This window comes from Aythya ferina (genome assembly GCF_964211825.1).
Source record: "Aythya ferina genome assembly, chromosome: 13".
Taxonomy (NCBI): Eukaryota; Metazoa; Chordata; class Aves; order Anseriformes; family Anatidae; genus Aythya; species Aythya ferina.
Genome location: NC_140311.1, coordinates 17,959,866 through 17,983,680, shown reverse-complemented (window position 1 = coordinate 17,983,680; position 23,815 = coordinate 17,959,866). Strand labels below are relative to the sequence as shown.

Below are 23,815 nucleotides of genomic sequence, written 5' to 3'. Positions count from 1 at the left end.
TCCAGCCTGTTGTGGTCCCTCTGGATGGCAGCACGGCCCTCTGGCGCATTGTGCCAACCACATACAACTGAAAAGCAAACCATACTGGAGCTGCTGAAAATGTTCTGCTACCTTGTTGGTCTTCCCCCAAACAAGTGCTGTAGTTCACTTCCTACCGACATTTGAATCAACAAAAGAGGTACTTCTAAAATATTTCACAGTATTTCTAAAGAAGACCCATGATTTGCAGGCAAATCCTTATTTTAGTTATTTTAATCTCATTTCCTGTGCTGGCTATCTTGACTCACAGTACATGCACAGGTCAACTCCATAGCACAGACAGAACTAACGTGGTCTAGGATAATTCAAAGTTGCTTCTCAAGAAGTCTGCATTCAATGGGATTATCTGTTAAGACATGCAGCTAGTGTGCATCTGCGTAATGCCCAGTGTCTGAAAATCCTGGAGGTTTAATTACTGCTGGTTCTTCAGCTGAGTCTGACAATCTTACACAAATGCCAGGTGCAAATGATTGAACTCCTTGCTTTTTACCATTACAAAATTTCCCATACGAAAAGAAAGCTCATAACCATAGAAGCTGTAAAAGCTAAGGCTCACATAAATTTAAAAAGAGCTTTTTAGAAGAAAAAATAATAAACATGTTTTATGGAGAGCTTCTACTGCTGAGAACTACTCAGAGAAATATTCCTTCATGATCTGGATTCTTCCCTGTAAACCCTGTTCATCATTATGTCAAAATAACGTCATACTAATTCAAGTCATTATGTCCATATAATCTTTTACTGCTGTAAGTTTCCAATGAAACAATGAACACTTGTATGAAGAGATCCGTAAAGTTCAGGAGAATTCTGTGTATGCACTGTTATGGCAGTAAAGTGGAAAAATATGATCACAGAATTCGTAACTCCTACGATCTGCTCTCATCAACAAACATAACGCAGTTGGAAATATAAAACTGACAAAGCAGTATTGCAGTGTCCTGATTACATTAGTAAGAGTCAAGTTTCTATGGCTCCAACAGCCTTACTGTTTCCTGAAGCCAAAAATCTTACCCTATACTGCTTTCATGGTTATAAAGGAATTATTTTTCTCCTTGGATGTGAAAAAAGAACAAACAAGTTAAAAGACTCTGCATTTTTCTCATTCTGTTTTAATCCCACTGGAAATGGGGGAATCATTTTGAATTACTATAAAAATGTCCTATTACACAGAAAAACATTTTTTTTTCTTACTTAAAATTAACCTAACTTAAAGATGTAGGCAGAGCTTCAGTAATAGGGTAACAGATATGCTAAACTCAAGCTCTTCACCTAGCAGGTCAGTAAGACACAGAAGTACGGTTTGTAGCAAATTACAGCACAAAGCATGCAATTACTGTGCATTCACCCAGGCCTAGCAAAAAAAGGCAGAACTGCTATGCTCCGTGCAATCCATGCTTCTGCATCCGGACAGCGTGAGCTAAGAAGTCCACGCTAACACTTGCCTGTCCTCCCAGTGGCTCAGCAAGGACTTTGAACAGCATTTTCTGACTGTAGCTGGACATGAGGTAAAGCAGCTGTATGTGCAGTTTCCTTTTAAGTGGCAGCTTCTTTTCTGCCTCTTCCTACATTCTCCCTCGCCCCTCCCAGCATCTCTCATCATGCTGGGATAAATGAGGACAATAGAATTCAAAGCCATGACAGTTTGTGTGTCAGCTTCATGCAAACATTCACAAAACTGAAAGATGTCAATTGCCATGGAAAAGTCCTGTTTTGATATAGGAAAAGCAAATCCACAGCGCTTAAAATAATCACACAACGTAACACAGAAAGCCTACTACCCTCATTTTAGATGCTTAGTAAATTGCATAACTAGACTGACCAGGGTTTGGTGTGTAGGTTTTTGTTTGGTGAACACATCATAAAAGACCAGTCAAAACTCTGAGCTCCAATTGGACTAAATTTTAATGTCACTAAAGGGCTCTCCAGCAGATGGCAAAGTTTAGGTAATTGACAAAAACGAACTGCTTGATTAGATTTAGGACTGTTAAGCTCGAGTAACATTAACCACTCAAATCCCTAAGTACGTGACAAGTTCCTGGAATTCTTTACAGCTCCATTAGTTCTCTCACTACTGACGTAACCACTTTACCCCAAAACAGATACTGGATTCAAGACAACATATTTAAGGCCACTTTGTTGCTGAGTTTAACCCCCACTTAATCAATCGCAAAATACTACTCACCTCTAGAGAAGCGTTCAAGTCACCATTTTAAAAAGTACAAGTTAATAAAAATATTTTCAGTTCTTTCTGCATTTTAAAAAGTCTCATCCTAAGCAGATATGTAAAAATGTTACAAAACTTCTCAGCAATGCAATGATGCATAAATATATGAATATAATTTGAACATTTACATGTTCAATTTCCTGAGACCTCTAAAAATAGGTTTTGTTTTTGTTATACTGTTGAAAGCCTGGAACAGCAGAGTACCAAGTATTCTCAATTCTGTCACTGGAAATACTATAAACTGTACTTCTACATAAAGATATGAAGTAGCTGCATTTTTTTTAGTTGTCAATATCCTTCAACCAACCAGTTCAGTTAATGCTGCAGATGAAATTTAATTAATCTCCATTTTCATACTGTTTATCACAAATACAGAAACTGTGTTCTGTGGTCAAAATCCGCAGTTATGGACAAATTACATATGATCAGCTTAAGAACAAGGAAAGCAAAAGGCATGTTGGAATACACAGTAGCTGAATTAAAAAGGAAAAAAAATCACATTCACTTGAGCTGTTGCACTACAACAGAAAAAGAGATGAAGACAGTGAAATAACATGAAGATACTGATGAATGTAGTCTGATAGCTCACGGTGCACGCTGTCTTAGAGACAGGAATATGACTCCTCATAATACAGGGAACAGAGTAATATCCAGGCTTGTTTCCTAAGATGTGCATTTCCTTAATCTCTCTACTTAACTTCGATCATGTTTAAACTTCTTTTTTTTGTGTGGTGGTGGTGGTTTGTTGCTTTTTGTGTGTTGTAACCTAAGTGCAGTCTCTTAGACATACTGTGAATATATACGGCAGCTACAAAGAGATGCAAATGTGAGTGCTGTCAGCATAAAGGTTGGTGTCTGAGCTCATGGCATCTTACTAATTCTCAGTGTTTTTGTAAATATGGTATAAAAAAGGCACAAGATGGATCCCTTGTGGCATATGATATGTAGTAAATCCTCTGGGAAAGAAATAGCCACTCCTTATTTCATGGGAACCTCGTAGGCACAGAAGAAAGCATTTTGGTTTCTAGACACTTCCTCCTGCTATCTTGAAGCCACTTTAGAAGTGCAGGCATGAGAATTGTTGTATTAAGACAAATCTTAATTTGTTATTAAAAACAATAACCAAGGACTCTCAAAATTTGTTTCTTTGTGCACTTGTAGGCTTTTATTTTATACAAAAAATTCATTAACAGATTAAGTTATGATTGCTGTATGCCTCCATAAATCACCAATCCAAAACCATGCATCAGATATATAAACCCATTCTATACATTTGGAGGCTTTGCTGTCTGCATGCTTCTGTCCCTTCCTCCTCTTCCACACACAGGTAAACTTCTTTTTTCTCTTTTTAGCAACTCTGTGACTTCTGTCTCTCAAGACAGAAGTTCACTGTTTCATCCCTGTATTCCTTCTAGCTTTCTGCCATAGGTCTGTCTACTTCGGGTGGTAAACTCAGTGCCACCTCCAACATACTCAGCTTACAGAGGTGACTGGATAGGGCATTCACAAATCACTATCTCCAAGGTCAAGACACCCAAAGCAACAAAACCTTTGCAAGCTCAGCTAAACATTACATTCAGTTCCAAGTCTGCCAGCTGTCGCTCTGTATGTGTCTTCTACTCTAAATCAGACTTTGAGTAGCAAATAAAAAAAGCTGGAACAAAATGAAAAGAAGTTCTGAAACGAAGAACAGGCAGAGTTCAGGTTATGGTAGACTACATCTGTCTGCAGCCTCAAAAACTGCAACATAAGTAGTCAAGGAATCCATTTAACATTACATGTATTTGAAAATTCTTCTCAACTACAGAATAAAGGATCATTACAAACATCTAAGTATAAACGTAAATATGTTTGACTATAAGATTAAATGAAATGTGGAATTTATGCTTACTAATTAAATATTTCATATAATATCCTCTAAGAAGAAACTACAAGCCAAATTCTTCTTCCTTTGAAGGTAATGGGAGTTCTGCCATTCACTGCATTAGAAGCCTGAAACAGCAAATAATTTTATCTGTTCAGTTCTTGTGCTAACTTAGCTTTAAAATACTGTAATGTCTTAAATCACTTATATTATACATATATAGTTACAGAAGTTTAACTGTGCAAATTATGCCAACAGCAACTGACATTTGATTATTCAATGTTGAATAAGGATACAATAAACACAAAAATGGTTCATATTTAATTATATTCATTACAGCTACAATTCAACGTACCTAAAATGTTTAATATTTGAATGAAAATAGCTTTCATCCTCTTTTAGAAAAAGCAGCTCACAAATGGCTCACCTCCCGCACATCAGCAACACTTTACTCAGTTTTGTGAAACTCTGCATAGCAGTTCTTGTAAACCTACATTTGTGAAAATACTTATGTATTGCAGACTTCCACAAACTTGAAGACAATTTGTTGAGTGAGAAAAGAGAAAGTCACCCTTTCAGTATCTGAAAAAGCAGAACACAAAGAAGGGGTTCTAACAAACGAGGCCGCATGCAGTGCAGAGACCTCCGCAGACAAAGCACAGCTGCTGCTCTTTGCAATGAGGGATTAGCAGTCTAGGTCAAAGGAAAAAAAGCCTCTCTGTAGCTAAGTGAGCAAACTGCAGAATGCATCCTCAGCATGGATGAGAAAGGGCCATCTCACCAGCTTGCAAATTGTGTAGAAGCTTCTGGGAACAGAAACAAAACCAGCAACAGTTCTTTGACAGAACATGTAAAAATGATTCTGGTGAAAAGCAGCGATACCCCCACTGGAGGACTGAGGTTGCAGTGACCTTTCAGTTATTTTAAAATTATATTTCCCCTTTTCCCTCCTGTGTGTTCATAAATATAAGCATTTTTTCTTCACAGCAGAACCCACATGCTATCTGTGGGGCATTAGCAATAACATCTGGAAATAACTAGCTGAGAGATAACAGAAAAAGCTTTTAATTGTCTTTCATAAGAACAGCCCCCTCCCTCTCTTTTATTTTATTTATAATTTTAAAACACAGACACTCGAGTCTCTTTCAACCTTCATACAACTGAGTCAATACATTTCGGCTTTAAATATTTTTGGCTTCCATTTTTTTGGCACTTCAGTTGAATGAAATATAAGCCAATATTTGAGGAAAAAGAATTACTGATGCTCTGATCAAGCGCTAGATATACTTCTTATTCTAAATCATTCCCACTTCAGCCACTTTTCACACAAGGAAAAAAAGCACATCTTCTAAACTGAGACACATCACTTGAATGTACCAGTGTGAATGTATTTTTAACCTGGCTTTTGTTTAAGAATGAAACACCAAAATTGTTCCTAGCTGTTAGGCTGGTGTCCAAACTGGCAAGTGAATCATATGCTACAGGTAGCGTGGGATCTATTGCAGTTTGTGGTATTGCAGAAATAAAAGTCATTAGAATTACTTAAGTTAGAAGTACCAAAGAGTTGTAGTGTTCAGAAACCAAGAGCTTTTCTTCCTTTCCCTGTCAAAGGAAACCAAATAAAATTTAATCAACTGAGAACTCGATAAAAAGTAAGAAGGTGTAACATTATTAACTTTAACAAAGTCACACTTCCTTGCTGGTACAAGTTTGATAACCCTTACTTGAGACGCTGATTTACACAACACCTAAGTAATTGCCATCATCACAAAGGCCTTTTTCAGTAACACTGGGCCTGCAGCTTATGACAGCTGGGGAATTTCCCAAGAGCTGTGCTCAGGCTCATCAGAGCACTCCTTAACATCTGTACAAGTTCCCTAAGTTCTTGTGGGAGTCATTTATACGTGTACTTGTCCAGCCTGACAGACTGCGGGCATGACTGCTGGCCCTTTGTTACAAGTAATATGCAGTGAGAAAAAACATTATACCATTGCATCAGAACAACAAACCTTAATGTAAGCATGCAAGCTAACAGATTTTGTAGCCTGCAAATTGGCACTGATGGTCAAAAAAACTGCTATCCACTATAGTCAAAAAGTGATTCTCAGTGTGCTTATTAAAACACACAGAATTAGATTTAGAACAGTTTTAATTAAAAGTTTTGAAAATTAACATAAAAGTAGAAATTTGTGATGTTAAAAATATATGGAGATGTATATTCCAACAATGTTTCCAAGGAACTATCTCCATATTCTCACAGCAGTAGATGAATTAGAAACTGTGTCAATCCATCGTTACGGAGCCAAGAAGTCAACATTTAATTTCTATTTCTAAAAGAAAGGATAGCACTAATACACACTTTAATGGACCGTTCATGCATTGCTCCATGTACTTTTATGGAGTACATTTGAAAATGGCATGATTTGAAAACTGCATCAACAGTTCAGAAAAAAAAAAAACTAACCTGGGCTCCTTTTGTCCCCAATACCATATTTTAAAGTTACATTAGGAAAAAAATTGGTTCCATCCTATTTTAAAGCATCAAATGAATAGTAGCACTTCAGCCATTTTTAAATTCAAGGTTATCATCCCCAGAAATATGTAGATGATAAAAGCAGAAATAATGAAGAGTGCTGAGGCCTATGAGACTTCTGGAGAACCTCAGAATCAGAGGTGTGTTTACACTTAGGTGTCTTCAGACATTCTTCAGCATTTTATGTGGCTGCTGAAGTCCACCCAGAAGCAGATACGCCATTTCTTCTTCAAAGAGCTTTTCTATCACCTCAACTGTAAAGGACATGAGGCACAGCTTCTCTGTTCGGTGGCACTGGAATGATTTTTAGAAACAAGCATCTGTTGGCACTATTTAAAAATACCATAAAATCCCACTGTAGTTTACAAGAGCATTTTAATGCTCATTTCCTCTGGATTATGAAAATATCAATTAGATTTTAAAAGCTTCAAGACTTTTGTGTTGAAGTACACAGAAATAATGAAGGCTTTTGGAGCCCAGTCCCCCACACCCAGTTCGTGCTGCTGCTTCTTTAATGCAGGCTCAAAAGGAAGCATCAGAAAACACCTAAATGGAGGAGGTGCTGACAGACTGAAAACTTTAATTGAGACTCCTTTCCCACAGTCCCTCCCACACAAAGCTACAGAGTTTAAAGATTTTCACAGCTTCTAAGTGTAAGAAACATTTCTTTTTCCTTTGACCTCGTTTAATCCCTGATAGTGTCTATTAAAACAGAAAATTTCACATGAAGTAGCTTCTGAGCCAAACACAGCCTTTATTCCTGCTGTGCCAGGTAGCTAATACACCACAGCTGCACCTCAGTTGCCAATGCCTTTGGAAGTGAGAGCCAAACTATGTTAAGATACTACTTGTATTTAGCACATATTAGCACTGGCCAGCGTGTGCAGTGGGAAGCTTCTTTTTTTCTTCTTTAGTAATGAAGTGGTGGGAAATGTCCCTTACTCAGTATTAAAAATGAGCATCTCCCGCGGAGCTGAGAACAGCCAGAGAGAGGAGCTTGCCCAGAAGCAGGTGACTTCGGTGCCAACTTCTACTCTGTCCTAGCTACGAGTTTCCAAATCTCTCTTTAGAACACAACTGCTGGGAGATGCATTCTGTATCTATGCCTCTCTTCTGTGTCAACACACAATTGTGTCTGGTACTCCCCAGCACTGGCCCTTAACCTGATATGCCTTTGTAGTGTTTAAGAAGTGATTAAAACTCTCAACTAAAAGCAATTTCCATTCTAAAAGATTTTTTTTTAGGAATGATTTGAACAACCTTCTAAGAATATCATACAACAAAATGAAGGAGTTGTCCAAAAACCATGGAGTAACAACAACAATCCATACAAGTAATGGTAAAAAAAAAAAAAAAAGAATTCTGGCAATGAAGTTTTAAGCTTTACTAGTAAAACCAGGGTGGCCAGTTTCCCCAACTCCACCCTCCTTCCCAATTACTTATGTCAAGTAATATTCAAAGTCAAATACAAATCTGACATTAAACCCAACTAGTGTTTCAACTCACCTGGACCTCTGTCTTTGAACTCACAGGGTGTGTACCATTTTCTTTACATAAAAGAAGGAGACTGTGTGGGAAGTACATGACAAGAGCATCGTGGGAAAGCCCAGAGTCACAAATGACATGGCTCCTCCTGGAAACCCATCCGGAAAGTCTGAGTAATTGCTGGATGTCCCCAGTTACTCATTCACATTCAGTCAAATTTCAGGAATATCTGATTTATCCCCTCACTACAAATTACCTCAACTAATGCAAGTCAACTTCCTTATTCGTGGCTTTTTCAAAGCATGCATTTTATAAGAAGCACATTTTTGAAATTCCTGGGTTTTAACGCATGTTCTCTTTAACTGCATTTTTTTTTAATATGACAATGAAATAAGTATTTTACTTCAGAGAGTTTCCTTAGTTACACTCCATCCTAAGGATGAGACCTAGCACTTACGACAACCTCAGCAGAAAACCTCCAAGCTTCCCTGACCCACTTTAGCCAGATCCAGCTATTCTGTGATCACACTGAATTCTAGAATTCCATTTCTCCAAAATCCTTCCTTACCTCTCATCAACAGTCAGTTCTCAGAACGAGTTTATCCCACTAAATGGAGTAACGCATTCTCCCCCCCACATACATACCTAACAATTCATATTCTTTAATTTAGTTTTCCCAGCAAAATCATTACCAGCATTTTGATAACCCTCCACATATTTAAAAAGCTTTGGTAAGGCATCTTTATGCACTCCTTTCTTAAAAATAATAACAATCTAAGGACCGTCCTCCTTTTTGTAGTGCTTTCCTTTGCTTTCTTTCAGGAAGTGTTGCTAAGGAAACAGACCATCATCTACCATTAGGTCCACAGGTCTAGCAAGGTTTTCTCAGAAATAATAAGCTAACAATTACAAAACCAATACATTTTTAATAAAGGAAAAAAAAATAAGGCAAAATTACTATTCCCCCCCACACATAATGTACAAGAAGCATATTTACTACAGCATGTTCCTTCTCCCTCCACAACAATATTATTTCATTTTCATTTCTTAATGAAATAAGGAGAAACATTTAACCCATCATTAAAGCAAAAGGTTTTTTCCCCCAATTTCTAGAGCCAGTATGGTATTTAGCTTTGCCCTTTTGAAAAAAAGGCAGGAGACAGTTCTGGTAAGCAACAGTTCCCTGAAATAATGACCAGGGACTGTATGCACAAAATCATTTACAGACCTATTTACTGAATTGACTCACATAGAATAATTAAGCATGGCTCAATAAATTCAAATCTGTGTACTTCACTTGGCGTTTCTGCTATTGTGAGTTTACATCATAATCTATTTTAGTATTAAACAATTATATTCCACTATGATAGATCTGAGGATTTACCCCAAATTAAAGTGGTGTTATTTGCAAAATTCATGTCTACAATAGTTCAGCAACAACTTTTTATGTTGTAAGATGAGATTTAGAAATATGAACAGCTCCACATTTCAGTAAAATCTAATCTCTATACAGATAATGCGGCAGGCAAAACATGAGTCTGAATAGCATTGTTACAATAATATTGCCTGAATTTCATTAAGGTAGTCACACGTTGTTTAAAAATTAAGGTGCCAATACATCATGTTTTCATTTCAAATCTCACTAGATGCAGCAGATCATACTTAAACTATGCATTTAACTAAGCATTTTGGATAATAATAATGAGGGTTAAGGCTGTTAATAAATACCTCTGGAGGTCAACCCCACCATATACATATATAACCCCACCATTTATTTATTTATACACACACACACATATATAAGTAGTAGTTTGTAAAGAAAAGTTCACTGCTGAACTTTCTTAATATACGTTGGCCCTGTTCTGACTTAGGAGTTTAAGACAATTCTATTAAGTCAGATGCAATTTCCATAAAGATTATAAAAAAGAAAAAAGAGTGTTAACACCATGCACCTTACCTTTACTAACTCTTTACTAACACTACAAATGTTCAGACCACCTCTGGACCACCTGTGCTCTTATATTAACACCTCAAATGCTAAGTTTTAACTTCAGAAGATAATCAGAAAGGAACACAAAGGTAAATTTAAGGGCAAGCCAAAAGAAAACTTAAAATAACGAATATCAAAACCTGATGAAGTTTCTACAGAATAAAAGATTAACTTGCCTCCCTAAAAAGAAAAATAAAATAGAAAAGGTTTAGTTACTAAAAAGGATCTCTTAACAGCTTGCTTATGGAAAGGCATGTAAGCTAAAAGCTTATCTAGTTTTGTGCAACTGTATCAGTCCAATAAGAGATTGTATCTCTGTATACATCCTACCTCACACATGCGCTATAACAACCTGATTAAACTGCTGTTAGACTCCATTTTCTTACAAAAATGTCTAACTATACTTGACAAAGATCACCTTAAGTACTTCCGCCCCCCAGTTACTGATTTTAATTGGAATGTACTCATTTGTGATAGAATTTCTCTTCCATTTCCTGCACTTTGTTTTGTGTATGTGAGGGGAAAGATGGAGGAAACAGCATGTGGCCCAAGTGTGACAACCACCGAGGAATTAAAAATAGAACTCATTTAAGCCTGTAAGGAAAGGGGAAAATCACAGCTACCTTTGCAAATCATTTACCCACAAAGGTAAGAAAGGCATAATACAGGCTGGCAGACCTCAAATTTAGTGATGAGTAAAAGCACCTAGTAAAATACAACCATCTCAACTATTTTGTATTTTGGCAATTGACTCAGCTGACAAATCCTGTGGCCACATAACAAAATATCTTAAGGTGCCCTATCTTTAGCCTTTGCACTTTATCTCTGAGTTATGATGGAAGATGTTTTCAGAATTAATCTAGTAAAAATTAGTTTAAATTCATGTATTTCCTTGATATGGCCTCTTGTTTCCTCAGGTACAGCCTTACCTCCTCTGAACCAGCTAGTCCTTCCTTCAGGGAAATCATACTACATGGTCATAGTGCCTACAAACCTCTAAATCTCTTTCAGACATGGCTTTTGCCCATATCATGGCAACATCCTCAATTACCAAACTTTCAGTGGGGTCCACAGTACAGATTAGCAGAGGAGCAGTCCTACAACTCCTTTAGTATCCTTGAGCTTCCATTAGGGCCAGACACCTGAGGTTTAAGTATCAGCTCGGTACCTCACTACATCACCTCCCCAGCAACATCAGATGCTCAGTGCATCAGATGCATCAGTCCTCAGTGCAGACTTGCTAAGACTGCCACTCAGAGAGGGAGATGACGGCACGAGTGAAAGACATGTGCTGCAACTACCCGAGAAGCCTCAGGTGCCTGTATTCTCGTTGGTTCAAATGGATCTGATAGCGTGTATACCAGCTTTATTAAAGCTGAGTGGATTTCATAGGTTGCACCCCCACTAAAAATGTAACTAAACGGGGTCATGCGGGCTAAGTGGGATTTAGGAGTTACAAATTCCAGATGTATATTGCCACTGGCCCCTCACATGCTTAATGGGAGGCACTGGCTGTCCATCCACTCAACTAGACACAGAGCTATGCTACCACACCTCTCCCTAAGAATATTTTCTCACCTTGAGATTCTCCATCTGTTGCTGGTCACCCTATAGCAGCAGCACAGCCTGTGCCCTCTGCCTCATTAAGATGACCTTGAAAACTCAGAGGCAACCAACAGACACTAGAAATTCCATCTGCCATCCAGCTTCCCTGTTGCACACCTGCTTTTCATAGAAACAAACGAAAAGGAAGCAACAGAAGCAACATTATGCTTCCTGGCTTTAATGTTGAACATACAAGAATAGCACAACACTGGGGAGTTCAGACAGAGAAGACTTGACATCGCTCTGCAGAGTTTAACTCTGAAAGTGACAGTGTAAGCTTCGCCTTGCAATTATCAGGCATTTTGCATTGGCTGACACCAGACACAGAGTAGTAACAGAATAAAAAAAGTTGACTTTCAGAAGCTATCAGCTATAAATTAATACCACAGCCTACGAAGTATTATCAATGGGCAACACAGAAGCAACAATGTGCTCTGAAACATTACGTGAAATGCTATTGGCAAGAATTAGTTCAGACTGACTTCTGTGAACAGGGAAGGTCACAACAGAAATGTCAAACATATATAATGCCCCCGCACACCGCCCACTCCCCACGTTCAAAAGTTACAGTCAGCAACACGAGTATGCTTTGCCCTGGGCCGGCAGCAATGTCTATCCTCACCCATAGCAGCACTGCCCAGTTGTCAGGGCTTTGTGAAGTTAGTGCTGGGTCGAGTGAGGAAGGTCAGACGAGGCTATGCTTAGTAAAAACAAAAAGGAATTAAACAGAAATTAAGCTAGGCTCAACAGAGAGGGGAGATGCCTTGTCTATACAAATACTTGCCTCTAGTCTTAACTAAGTAAGGCCAACATCTATTTTAACATGATCGGTCATTCAATTTTGGTTTTTATTTTACCCCTTAAATACGGTTGCCATACTGTAGTTTTGCAGTTGGATATTTAGCTTTCCTGTGTGGGACAGGCAGAAGGGATCGCTGTTTTCCATGTAGAGAAGGCAGGCGATATAGCAGCAGCAAGGACTGACTCCTGAAATTGCTGATAAACACCGGGCAATAGAAGTCTAGTCACTGGTAGTGAACTGGTCACTAGTAGTCATGTAGACTCTACACCCAAATTCAATTATGAGAAAGTTGGGCTGCAGGTTTCATTGCCTTTGATCTTAAATTTCTCATCCCAAGCTTCCCTCTTTGTTTGCATTTCTTGACCAACCACATCTATGGAAGCAAGGCTGAATGTCTGAAGGTAGTCGTAATTCTCAGGTGGAACACACAACAAAAAGACTGATTACATCATACAGCCAGCAGAGACAGGTCTATGCTAGTTAAGAATGGTGACTTATATATTACTTGAAAATTTAAATCCAGTTTTCAGCCACCATGCTAATCCACTTAAGTCTTGCAGCCCTGTAGTTTCATTTCACTGCTTTCTTCTACGACATAAGATTTGTGTGTCATATAATCCATACAATCAGTCTCTCTTTATTTGTATCTTCTCTACTATTTTCTTCACCATATATATACTAGGGAGGGAAATATATATATATATATTTATATGGGGAAGGAAGAAATACATATTCTAACCTTGACAGGATAAAAATTGTTAAAACTTAATTGACACAACTACATCTACTAAGTGTGAAGTATGACTTCCAGTTATATGACATGTCTGGAAAAAAAATAACTAAAATGCATAAAATAAATGAAACCATTTCATTCAGTATCTCAGGTGTAAAAGAGCAGGAGTTTAAAACTTCAGTGCCAAAATTTTAAGTCTTACTGCTGAACAGAACACACAAGAAAGTAGTTTATCAACCTGTTAGGAAAATCTGTGGTAACCTGCTTCCAAGTTCAGTGTATTTTCTTGAAGGAGCTGGAAAACACAAAGTATTTTTCATAATCTGGATTGGTTTACTTTTATGCATTCAGAAGGGATATTCACACATTCAGTCTAAAGAACTATTTCACCCATTATAAACTTCTTACATCCTAATTTAAATATTCAACACAATGAAACATTTTGAAAACGGATAGATTTTATTCAACTAACCTCTTAGTAAAATTATGTTGAAGCCACTAACTCTGAATCTATGTTTTCATAACATTCTGCAAAGGATTTTAATAATATACTTCCTTCCCGTATCACTGATATAACTGCAGAGAAAATTGAATTCTAAGATTTTATTAGGAATACAGCACTAGCATTTTTAACTATGGTATTCTCATCCCTCCTCACGACTTAGGCAGATGCATCCAATTAATGATGAATCATTCTACATAAATTTCCTGTTTAGAATGTACTAGCATACCAGCATAACAACCTACAGAGCTCAAAATGGGGAAAAGAAACATACTAGGTCACAATTCTTCACCGTTTTTGTATACAGACCAAAACAAGGTTTTCTAAACGTGTTTGTCCTTGTCCCAAGAAGGAAATTGTTTACCTCAGACATCGTTATTTGAAACGATGAAACGTTTGAAACGTTAATCATCGTTATTTGAAAGAAGTTATTCTTTCTTTCTGTACACAGGTAGAGGTGTATACACCACACACTATGCAATATACAATTAGAGATTGCTACTATGGTTAAGGAAATGCTGATTTATTGAGATTCTAAGCACTATGCAGTATATTGGTAATAAAATCTTGCCTGATGTGAACTGGCCACAATTCCATGGAGGGTGCTGAAAAATGTAAGAATAAACTAGACAGACAACTTGGTTCTTTTCAGCAATGCTGTATCTTCAGAGTAACTGAAGAAAAGTGCCTTTCAGTGTTAAAGGAAAATAAAGTCAGAAGAATATCTGCCTGTATCCTCAACTGAAAATTGTGGTCAAGTTCCACTTTCTGAAATGGAGAGCCCATTCATACTACCTACTTTACTGATTAATTTTGCTACCCCTGAAGAAGTTTTTGTTTACTTTCAGGAATTGCTGTATCTTCTGCAAGAGCCTACTGCCCACATCAAGTTACAGTGTCCTGGTTTCTGATACCTTCGGGCAAGGCTTGTGGAACTCCAAACTCCAGAAGTTCACAGGCATTTCAAAGCTGCTTCTGTTATTCCTCAAACACTCTCTGCTGGAAGCCCTGTAGCTGGAATTACTAATGCCATGAAGAAAACTGCTCCAGGTATCCCTTTTTTTTTTTTTTTTTTAAATAATGACAGAGATAAAAGAACAGTTTTTTAGTAAATTCACATAGGAACTTTACACTTCAGTAGTCACTTCTGAGTTCTTTCGTTTTTACTTTTGTTATTGTCTTCTTTTTGTTTGCTTATTTTTGGTGCAATCCATGTGAAAAAGGCTCCACATAAAAGATAATAAAATCCTATATGCCACAAAATAACATGACATTTTACTTGCAACAACTTTTGAAAAATAGGTTGGTATGTAGTTCCATTTCTCTTCTCTTGAATATTACTGAATTATCCTCTGGATAGCCTGGTATAACCTTCCAAAGAATGCGGCCATTACTTAAATACTACATTGAAAATATTTGAGTCCCCTTTACTTTTGCATCACTTCTCCTATACTATGACTTCGGATTTTAGAATTAAAATGATGCAATGGGAATCTTTTAAGCATTTATTAAAATTATTCAAGAGTACAGCACTATTTGATTCGTGACAATGGATAATCTATTAGCAATACTGCTGTTTGCATACATCATACAATTGCGAGGATTTCAAACAGCTACTCCTCAGCTTCAAGTGTGAGAATTCCATTCTGGTAAGAGATATCTGATACATTTCCATTTCCTCATTCTTATATTTTATCAGTTTGTAAGACTATTTTTTGGCTATCACCTTCTTCCTAGTCTTTGAGGGAAATTTTCTGTACAAGCTCACTGTTCTGGATTGGGCACTGTGAGGAATGAAAAGCATTCTATTGCAGAGGGCTGGAGGAGCCCCCCTCCCATCTGGCTCATGAATGTTTACACCTGTAAGACATTTAACCTTCAACAGAGGAGTTGCTTTGAATTTAAGCTTCTTCTCACTGACCATTTTGATTGCTGAGGTTTTAAAGGACACAAGCAAATATTCCACAGCACATAATAAAGCCAAGAGGATAAAGGTAACTAGGTCTTAGAGAAGTTTGTAAGGAACTCCAGCAGTTGATTCCTTCAAGCTGAGTAGACAGAAGCAAAAAATGAACAGCTTGTAACAAACTAGTGAGACATGTAAGAAGGAACATTCCCCATATTAATCTTACTTAATACTGGGATTGACATGAAGCTTTAACAGCAAAAGAGGAAGATCCCATAATGGAGGAAAGCCTCCAATCTAAAGTGATCTGGAGGCACTAATTATTTTAAGTGATGATAATTTTAGAGGTCTTTACATGCCTGATTATAGTTTCTATTTTAAAGCACCATAAACAGTCTATTACAACTGAGAGGACAAAATTCTGTTGATTCTTTAGAAAATAAACTTAAGAAAGTAGAAAGCTTACTACTAGCTCTAGTGATAAACTGATTAGTTTTCACTCTATGCAAAGAAAATGGAACAATATTAAGGTGAATGAATTTAGGTGTAGATCAAAAAAAATGAAGGATTATGCTGCCGGGGAGTGAAGGATTATCATCACTTACCTCCCTCATCCAGAAGCTTCCCGCTCGGGGGCTGGGATGTATCTGAAGAGTAACATGTAATGGAAATTTGTAGCATTAAATTAACTGCAGCTGATTGGAAGCACCTGATGGAGAAGAGGTGAGAATACCTGCTGTTTTAGAAGCGTGAATAGGATAATCCCAAAATCTGACTTTCTGGTCTTCTGCCCTCACATTAACTATTAAGCTTAAAATTTGTCTGAGCACTGGGAAAAAAAAATACTAAACCAGCCAGTTACAATAAGCTACTGGAGAGTAGTTTTCTAAACCAGTAAAAATAATACAAAGGATCAAGTTATGGTTTAAATGAAACCATTATCCCATGGCATCAGTAGTCAAATAACCAGGCAATGATGTTTAGCATCAAAAGGAGATAGAAGTTTTCATTGATCAGTACAGTGACACAGCCAAAAAAAAACAAACCAACAAACAAAACAAAACACACCTATCAACTCCCCAGTAGAGTATTTAAATACTTAAGTCAAGGCTGCAGGAAACAAAATCTTACCTAGTAAGCGTGTACTCCCTGAGTCCTGAATGCAGGTTCATGGCGGAAAAAGTACCTATGCATCCACGCAATCGTTTATCTCGACCAATCTTCCACGTTACAAACAGTGGGCTGTTTTAGGGAAGAGAAGGAAAAAAAAAAAAAAAAGACATGATCACAGAAGCAATATTGACAGTCAGCGTGGAATTTCAGCAACTGTGCTCTTTCTTTTTGAGCAAGGGGAAACTAAATGTCTAAAGTAACTGTATCTGAGGGGGGCACAGTATTTAGAAATGTACTTTGCCATTCTTTTGACTGCTATAGAAATCTTGCTCACATAAAGTATCAGGAAGTAGGACTAGTAGAATACTTAATAGCCATAACAAAATTCTGCTTGGTAGCAGACATCATACACTCGATGTCTTGCACCATTACCAGTTAGCTTTCTCTTGAGAATGGGAAGAGCTTCTCCTTAGACCTCTATAAATAAAGAACCTTTAACAGAAGAGAAGAATACCTGTGACACATTAACCAGCCCTCCACCTGAATGCACTTTTGTCTTTAACACTGCAGACAAGAAACTAACAGAAATCCTTGGAAGACACGCAAGTTTAGGAACACTCTCCAAACTTAAAGGACTACCTGAACAAAGGATATTCTTTCCATGAATCCCAAGTCACCTACAGTCAGCATTTAAGAATCTCATGAACAAACAGGAGTGGAACAAAACCTCTAGTAAGCTGTATATATCACCATAATATAAGTGTGACCATTACAAAGAAATATTTCTGTTAACAAACAGCTTTGTATTAATCCAGAAATTAAGTGAAAAAGCAATCAGTCAACTTTCATGGGGGACTTCAATTTTCCAGACATCTGCTGGGTAAGCAACTCAGCCAGGCACGCGCAGTCCAAATGGTTCCTACAATGCGTTGAGGACAATTTTCTGATGCAGGTGGTGGAGGAGCCAACGAGGCGGGGGGTGCTCCTGGACCTTGTCCTTACCAACAGGGATGGGCTTGTTAGGGATGTGAAGGTCAGGGACAGCTTGGGATGCAGTGACCATGAGATGGTGGAGTTCCAGATGGAACCAGGCAAAGGAAGTAAGGCTAAAAGCAGGATTGCAACCCTGGACTTTCGAAGAGCCAACTTCGACCTCTTACAGGATCTGCTTGGGAGTATCTCATGGGATAGGTTGCTAGAAGGCAAGAGCGCATGTGGCAGCTGGGCTACATTTAAGCAGCACTTCTTCCATGCTCAGGGTCGGTGCATCCCTAAGAGTAGGAAATGGGGAAGAGGAGCGGGAAATCTGCATGGATGAGCAAGGAGCTCATCAATAAGATCAAAAGGAAGAGGAAGGTCGAAGAAATGTGGAAAAAAAGGCCTGTCCTCTTGGGAGGAGTATAGATGTGTTGTCAGGGCCTGCAGGGATGCGACAAGGAAGGCTAAAGTCCACCTAGAGATGAGGCTTGCAAAAGAGATAGAAGATAATACAATATTTTTATTTTTTATTTTTTTATTTTTTTTTTAAGTACGTAAACAGTAAAAGGAAGACTAGGGATAATGTGGGTCCCTTGCTGAATGAGGGGGGTGTCCTGGTAATGGGAGATGCTGAGAAGGCAGAGATACTGAATGCTTTCTGTGCTTCAGTTGTCGCTTCAAGGACTCCCCTCCGGGACTCCTTGACCCTGGAGGGAGGAGGAAGAGTCTGGGAAGCAGAGATCTCCCACCCTGTTAACAAGGGAGTGGTTCGGGAGCATCTGAGTGGGCTCCATGCACACAAATCCATGGGTCCCGATGGGATGCATCCACGTGTGCTAAGGGAGTTGGCAGAGGTGATCGCTGAACCGCTCTCTATCATCTTTGAAAGGTCCTGGAGAACAGGAGAGGTGCCTGAAGACTGGAGGATAGCCAATGTCATTCCGGTCTTCAAGAAGGGCAGGCAGGAGGATCTGGGAAACTACAGGCCAGTCAGTCTCACCTCTGTCCCTGGAAAGGTGTTGGAGCAGCTTGTTCTGGATGCCATCTCCAAGCAATTGGAAGAGAAGAAGGTTATGAGGAGTAGTCAGCATGGATTCACCAAGGGCAAGTCGTGCTCGACCAACCTCATTGCCTTCTGTGATGGCATCACCAGCTGCGTAGATGGGGGGAGAGCAGTGGATGTCATCTACCTTGACTTTAGCAAGGCTTTCCATACTGTCTCCCATGACATCCTGATAGCAAAGCTGAGGAAGTGTGGGATAGAGGAGTGGACAGTAAGGTGGGTTGAGAACTGGCCGAGCTCAGAGGGTGGTGATCGGCGGCGCAGAGTCCGGCTGGAGACCTGTGACTAGTGGTGTTCCCCAGGGGTTGGTGCTGGGTCCGGTCTTGTTCAACATCTTCATCAACGACCTTGATGAGGGAATAGTGTCTGCCCTCAGCAAGTACGCCGATGACACTAAGCTGGGAGGAGTGACTGTGCTGCCATTCAGCAAGACCTGGACCGGCTGGAGAGATGGGCAGGAAGAAACCAAATGAGATTTAATAAGAGCAAGTGTAGAGTCCTGCACCTGGGAAGGAACAACCTGAAGTATCAGTACAGGCTGGGGGATGACCTGCTGGAGAGGGGCTCTGAGGAGAAGGAGCTGGGGGTCCTGGTGTACAACAGGCTGACCATGAGCCAGCACTGTGCCCTCGTGGCCAAGAGGGCCAATGGGATCCTGGCGTGCATTAAAAGGAGCGTGGCCAGCAGGTCAAGGGAGGTGATCCTCCCCCTCTACTCCCTCACCTGGAGTACTGTGTCCAGTTCTGGGCTCCCTGGTACAAAAAAAAAGACAGGGATCTCCTGGAAAGAGTCCAGCGGAGGGCCACAAAGATGATACGGGGCCTGGAGCATCTTCCCCATGAAGAAAGGCTGAGAGACCTGGGTCTGTTCAGCCTGGAGAAGAGAAGACTGAGGGGATCTCTCCTCAGTGTATGCATCTGAGGGGTGGGAGACAGAAGGATGTAGCCAACCTCTTCTCAGTGGTTTGTGGGGATAGGACAAGGGGCAATGGCTGCAAGTTAGAGCACAGGAAGTTCCGCACTGACATGTGAAAGAACTTCTTCACGGTGAGGGTGATGGAGCACTGCAACAGGCTGCCCAGCGAGGTTGTGGAGTCTCCTTCTCTGGAGATATTCAAGGCCTGTCTGGACGCCTACCTGGGCGGCCTGCTCTGAGGAACCTGCTTTGGCGGGGGGCTTGGACCCGATGATCTTTTGAGGTCCCTTCCAACCCGCCCTACAGTTCTGTGATTCTGTGAACTTTCTGGGACCGAAGTTTTCATTGTATTTCTGTAGCACTGTATCAATACACAAACATAAGAAAGCTACACAAACATGAATTTCTCAAGGAATTGCACACAGCTCCTGGATAAGCAGTCCTCTCAGCTCTAAGAAGATGATTTGTAATCCTGAGATAAACAGGGGTGCATAGAGAAGGAAAGCACATGAACATACACGTACACAAAATCTCTCTATATATTTTCCAGAAAGTACACAAATCAAAGTGAATTACACAAACACACCTGCACTTTCTCTTACTATTAGGCTTAAGAATACTGAAATGACTTCTTATTTTTTGACACAGTACTCTTGATCACAAGTAGGGTCATGTTTCTGCAGAACAAACACCTGCCTTCAGCCCCTTCCCCTTAAATCTGGCTTTAGTGTTTGTGAGAAGGCTATTCAGGCATAAACACACAGCACTCATGGTATGAAGGCCAGAGCCACGCTGCACAAAGGCTGACAGAAGCAAGGTGTGTCAGTGACATTTAGAACACCTGCAACCATCTCACGACACTTAAGGATGCTTGACTCTCTTAAGGATGCTTGACTCTCTCCAAACCTACCTGAATTAGTCACTGCTCACCAGCATTATGTGCATGTACAAGCCACTGTGCTGAATATGCCTTGTTTCTCTTTATAGCCTTTTTCTCTCCATAGTGTCCTTACTATCCAGCCCACAGTCATTGCTATGAAGATCAAGACGTCTAACATGAGGTAATCTATCTCAGGCTAGCATCTGAGGAGATTACAAAGCAAATGTAATTACCATGTGTGCCTTTAAGGAGAGGAGCAGATCCAGAAGCACGGATAGATTAAAAAAACAAAAGTTGACTACATCCAAAAAAAAAAAAAAATCTTTATCTATTACTACTATCAGTGGCAAATAACGAGCAAGATTAACAACACAACTGTAAATCAGCCTTCGGTAATTATGTCTTGTCCGACTCCTTTTCAATGACCAGTAAAATCAAAGAAGTTTCTTTCTTGGTAGCTTGTGAAACAGAGAACCTCCTTTTCCAGCCCTACTAAGTTTCTTACGTTATACAAAGGCTAAGAGCTTTAATATCTGAGCAGCTCAGTCACTGCACGACTGCGTCAATCACTGGACAGAGAGACCCAGACAGATGTAACTGCACTGGAGACATACACATATGGATGTGTTGTTGGACTCCCACTTCATTTCATAGCGTGTACTCCCTTTTCTCCTCCTATCCCATTTGCTTTCTCTGGTGTGGCACAAGGTCTTCATCACATGGCAGGGAGAACACACACACACACACACACACACACACACACACACCCCTCTCAATCTCTACAGCACCGATGCAGCAGCATCCGGCCCTTTCACAACTTTCCCGAACACATTATGGCCTGCTGGTAGAGCAACTTCCTCCTTTATTTGATTAAACTGGGCAAGTTCCCTTCTTTCCAGGACAATGAAGGGAAGAGGAAGCTTAAGGCGTATCTTTCTTTTGGATTTACTTTTATTTCTTGTGGCTTTTTTTTTTTTTTTGAGAACAAAATAAAAAACACAGGACTTGATGACCCTTGTGGGCCCCTTCCAACTTGGAGTGCTCTATGATTCTCTGATTTTAAAAAAACAACAACAAACAAAGAGCATAAGGCCTGGAGGGACACTACCTCCCATTTAGCGTAACACAGAACGTAACACTGTGACTTCTGCACTCAGATCATCAAGCAGCACTTGACTAACATTTTCAAGACCTGTATCCAGATCACCTAAATGGTACCAACATAATTAGCAGTACATGCCTTTTCCCCACTTCAGAGAAGCAAGCCTGAGCAGGACTCAAATCGGACCGCAGGATTATTCTCTTGACCTTTATCTTTGGATTATGAGATTTATTACTTGTAATATACTTAGCAGAATGCTATAATTCAGAGAAACATACGTGCATTTACTTTCTTGTCAAAATGGAATTCCTTCTAGGATGGCCTCATTACTGCTACTTTAAAAGGACACAATATCAGAAAGTGTGCTGAGACAACCAAATGAATGTCAAATAGATTGCTGAAACATTTGCATGTGCTTTGAAGGTTCTTGTCAACAAACACAAAAAGAAAAAGTAAAGGTTATATAGCTGTGTAATTGTACAACTAGTAACATGACCATACAAACCATACTAAATTTAAACCTCTATCCACTGTCTAAACGAACCATCACTGGTAGCTCGCTACACATGCTAAACAACACAAAAATCTGCCTTCAGATATTTTTCCAGTATTTCAGTTGCTGCTTCCCCCAGTCATGCCTCCCTGTTCCCCAGGAGCTACTAAAGGTGTCAGCATGTCTGCATGTAAGATTTAAGCCTGCTGAACAGAACTACTTTTCCTAATTACCTTCACAGACATCTTCAAAGCATAATATGGACCAAAGGTTCAGAGAAGTCAGTGACCCAAGAGGATTCTAACTCTTAAAATTCATAAAATAAGGCCAAAAGAGACCTTCAGGGCTCCTGCTATCATAAGGAATAATTACATTATATAATTTTGTTCATAAAGGATCTATATTCTTTATCTTAAAAAGCTCTAGAAATAATGGGACAAAAAAAAAAAAAGAAAAAGAAAAATTAGAAATTTGCCTTGAAACCTCATTGAAGTTCAAGACCTCTGAAAATACTCCAATTTCCTGCCAAAACGTATTCCCTGTCAGCTCATGCCTAGCTATTCTTGTACTGGCCTTGTCCTTTAGCTTAAGGAGTTCAATTCCCTTCCTGGTTATTATTCCCCAAAGTATTTACAGAAAGAATATATCAGCCTTCACTGTGCTGAGCTAAACAGGTCATGTTCATTCAGCTTCCCCTTAAGCGGGTTCTTCCCATTCTGACCATCACAGCTCTCTGCACCTTTTTCCAGTTTCTATTCACCATCGTGAAGATCACTGTCCAGAACTGTATTACAGAGGAGGGAGGGTCTTTTACCCACATTAGCGCTTCCATCTCTGAACTAGAAACACTGACCGCTACATTTTAGGATCTAGTCTCACAGCCTAATACACGTCCAAGTCTGTCATTCACAACCTTACAAAGCATTTCTGTTCTTACACTAATCAAAGGCAACAGAAAACCTGCTCATAGAAACAGACCAACTATGCAAAGAATGTCTTTCTTTTTAGTAGCGTTCTTCTGCTTTTTATAGGCATCCTTGGTTTCAGCTGTTTGCCTTTTTCCTTCTTTCCTTCAAGCCTCCAGTGCTCTTATGTTTTAAAGCCAGTAAAAATCCACAAATAAACTTGCCATTTAACAGCCTCAGATCTCAGGTTTGCAGTACAGTGCCAAACTCCAGATATCGACATCAAGAACAGCTGAGTAAATATGTAACTTTTCAACTTATAAAAAAAAAAAAAGCTTATTTTCCTCTTATCTTTTCTTTTTTTTTTTTTTTTTTTTATGAGCAACATCTTGTTAGACCTGAAATGAAAATCTGCACCTCCAGGCACTTGAAAGAAAAACAACAGAAGTGAAAAACTTCAGTAAAAGCAGAAGAGGAGGCAGACGTGATACTCAGGAGTCCCTTTCATCCAGCCACGTAGGATATGCATCACATGCTGGAGATCTGGGTCGTCTTTTTGCCTAAAGAAGTTGGAGCCCACATATCCCACATGAATGCTAGAGTACATCAGGGTGGAACGCTCTTGCCTTTCTGGCTCAGGATCCCTCCCTCCCTCATATGAATTTTTTGGTTGTGTTTTTTTG

At 39.4% G+C, this 23,815-nt stretch overlaps 1 protein-coding gene across 1 annotated transcript in view; it reads right to left on the bottom strand.

Moving 5' to 3' along the window:
• Positions 1-23,815, bottom strand: part of AMMECR1 (AMMECR nuclear protein 1) — a 108,679-nt gene that overhangs the window by 27,731 nt on the left and 57,133 nt on the right. The window contains exon 3 of the mRNA XM_084535085.1: positions 16,815-16,925. Within this exon, the coding sequence (XP_084391211.1) occupies positions 16,815-16,925 (111 nt within the window). The remainder of the gene's footprint in view (positions 1-16,814; positions 16,926-23,815) is intronic.